At 49.5% G+C, this 1,749-nt stretch overlaps 1 protein-coding gene across 1 annotated transcript; it reads left to right on the top strand.

The window, feature by feature from the left end:
* The first annotated feature begins 206 nt into the window (after positions 1-206).
* On the top strand, positions 207-831 carry LOC119333072. Its single transcript, XM_037606100.1, has 4 exons — positions 207-385; positions 467-566; positions 653-726; positions 828-831. The coding sequence occupies exons 1-4, from the start codon at positions 207-209 to the stop codon at positions 829-831; spliced, it is 357 nt and encodes a 118-aa protein (XP_037461997.1).
* Positions 832-1,749: the final 918 nt, after the last annotated feature.

Here is a 1,749-nt window from a genome sequence, read left to right as displayed (position 1 = left end):
TCTAAAAAAATCCACCAACGCCCGATCCAGATCCCCTCTGCCTCCATCCCCCGCTGCATGCGCCACGCCGGCGGCCGCGTGGCCGCCGCTCCCCGTCTCGCGCCGCTGCCCTCCCCTCCCCCCAGTCCAGCGAGCTCGCCGACGAATCTCGTATCCATCATATCGCCATCGCCGGCCGCATCCCGTCCCAGCCCACCAGCCCGCCGATGGCCTTCTCCTCGTTCCCATGGCTGTTCTGCCGCCGAGCCGGCGGCAGCGGCAGCGACGGAACCGGCCCAAGCAAACCCTCTGTCGCGGAGGGGAAGGAGGAGGACGCGGAGGAGCTCGGCGTCACGCCGCAGCTCCTTGACTTCCTCCGTACACTCTCCCCTGACGCCTTCAAGTCCTTCCCCTCCAACTCCACCAAGGCACCCCCTCCTTCCTCCCTTCTCGATTCTGCTCCCCTGCTAGTTCACTCTCGATTACTGGCGGTGCTATGCTTTGTCACAGGACGATCCGCGGAGTCGGCGGCCGAGCTCTCGGACTGGCAGCGGCGGCACGCTGTCCTCGTGCTCGCCAGAGCCAAGGTAGGTCTCCCGCGGATCTCGTACTTTGCTTCGCCCAAGACAGAGATGGCTCTCAGGTCTCAAACTGTAATTTGTGATCCCTGTAGGAACTCGCTAAGGTCCGCTATGATCTGTGTCCATGCCACGTGAAGGACAAGCAGTTCTGGACATACATCTTATCGTAAGCTCTTGCCTCGTTAGCTTTCGCGCATGTGTGAGTGCATTGTTCCAGTCCAAGTGCTCAATTAGCTTCATGCTGGTCTTGATTTTGTGAATCTTCAGTTAGGAATTCTAGTCCATGGTGCTCCTTAATACCCAGCAAACTATATTTGTACCTAAACATGATCGTCCTAGTTGCGTGTGTACCATTGTGCTGTTTTGTATATATAATAAACATCCAGCAAAAGGGATTGGCATCTAAAGATGAGAAATTATGTCAAATGTGAGTACCTGTTTTTGTAAAAGCTCAGCAAAAAGGGGACATCATCATGTAAAGTGTGGTCTCTGTTTGCTGAACAACTATCCATGAGGTGTAATATAAGTAAGGTGCTGGTCCTAATATAAGTAATAAAAAACCATGGCTAGTGATAATTCCTCTGTTGTTCCATCCTTTATATATGCAAAAGAATACACACATGTCTGTTCCAGATATGGCCAAAGTTGTAAACACTAGATAATCCATCAAGTGGGCTTTTGATGCCATCCTGCAGCATGCGTTGTTGGGTTTGACTCTAGCCAATTTCATTTTCAGGTAGGTTGGTGGGTGGGATATGCTAATGACACCGATGACTCAATCCGGAGGATTGTGTGGATAAACCCTGGTGTCGGGAGATACGTCGCCAAGAGCTACAGCCCAAGGTACGGTTTCTCCGTTCTCTTAAGTTCGGTTGATGCAAAATTGAACATGCAATTTTTTAGCCTAATTTATCACAAGTGAGGAGCAGTGAATTCTATAGTCCATTAGCTACGGTTGATCGGCAACTGCATAAGCTTCTATTTCTACTTCTGAATTTTGAGTGATTGTTTGAGCAAATGAGTGCTACAAATGTACAATTTTGTTGGTTTAGGCAAACACCTCACAGTACTCAAAAGTACAGTTTTGTAGAAACCATAGTATTCTGATTGAGCTAGTAAGATTTAGTTTATGTAAGTTTAGTAGATGAACTAGTAGGATCCTTCTGCTGAACTGCTACTAGTAGGACGG

This window comes from Triticum dicoccoides, chromosome 7A (assembly GCF_002162155.2).
Source record: "Triticum dicoccoides isolate Atlit2015 ecotype Zavitan chromosome 7A, WEW_v2.0, whole genome shotgun sequence".
Taxonomy (NCBI): Eukaryota; Viridiplantae; Streptophyta; class Magnoliopsida; order Poales; family Poaceae; genus Triticum; species Triticum dicoccoides.
This window is presented reverse-complemented; position numbering and strand designations above follow the sequence as displayed.

Bases quoted from the DNA above. Each gene is read 5' to 3' on its own strand.
- LOC119333072 (XM_037606100.1), top strand. From the start codon at position 207: ATGGCCTTCTCCTCGTTCCCATGGCTGTTCTGCCGCCGAGCCGGCGGC. The intron at 386-466 runs CTTCCCCTCCAA...CTCTCGATTACT, and splicing joins TCCCCTGACGCCTTCAAGTC to GGCGGTGCTATGCTTTGTCA. The intron at 567-652 runs GTAGGTCTCCCG...TGATCCCTGTAG, and splicing joins TCGTGCTCGCCAGAGCCAAG to GAACTCGCTAAGGTCCGCTA.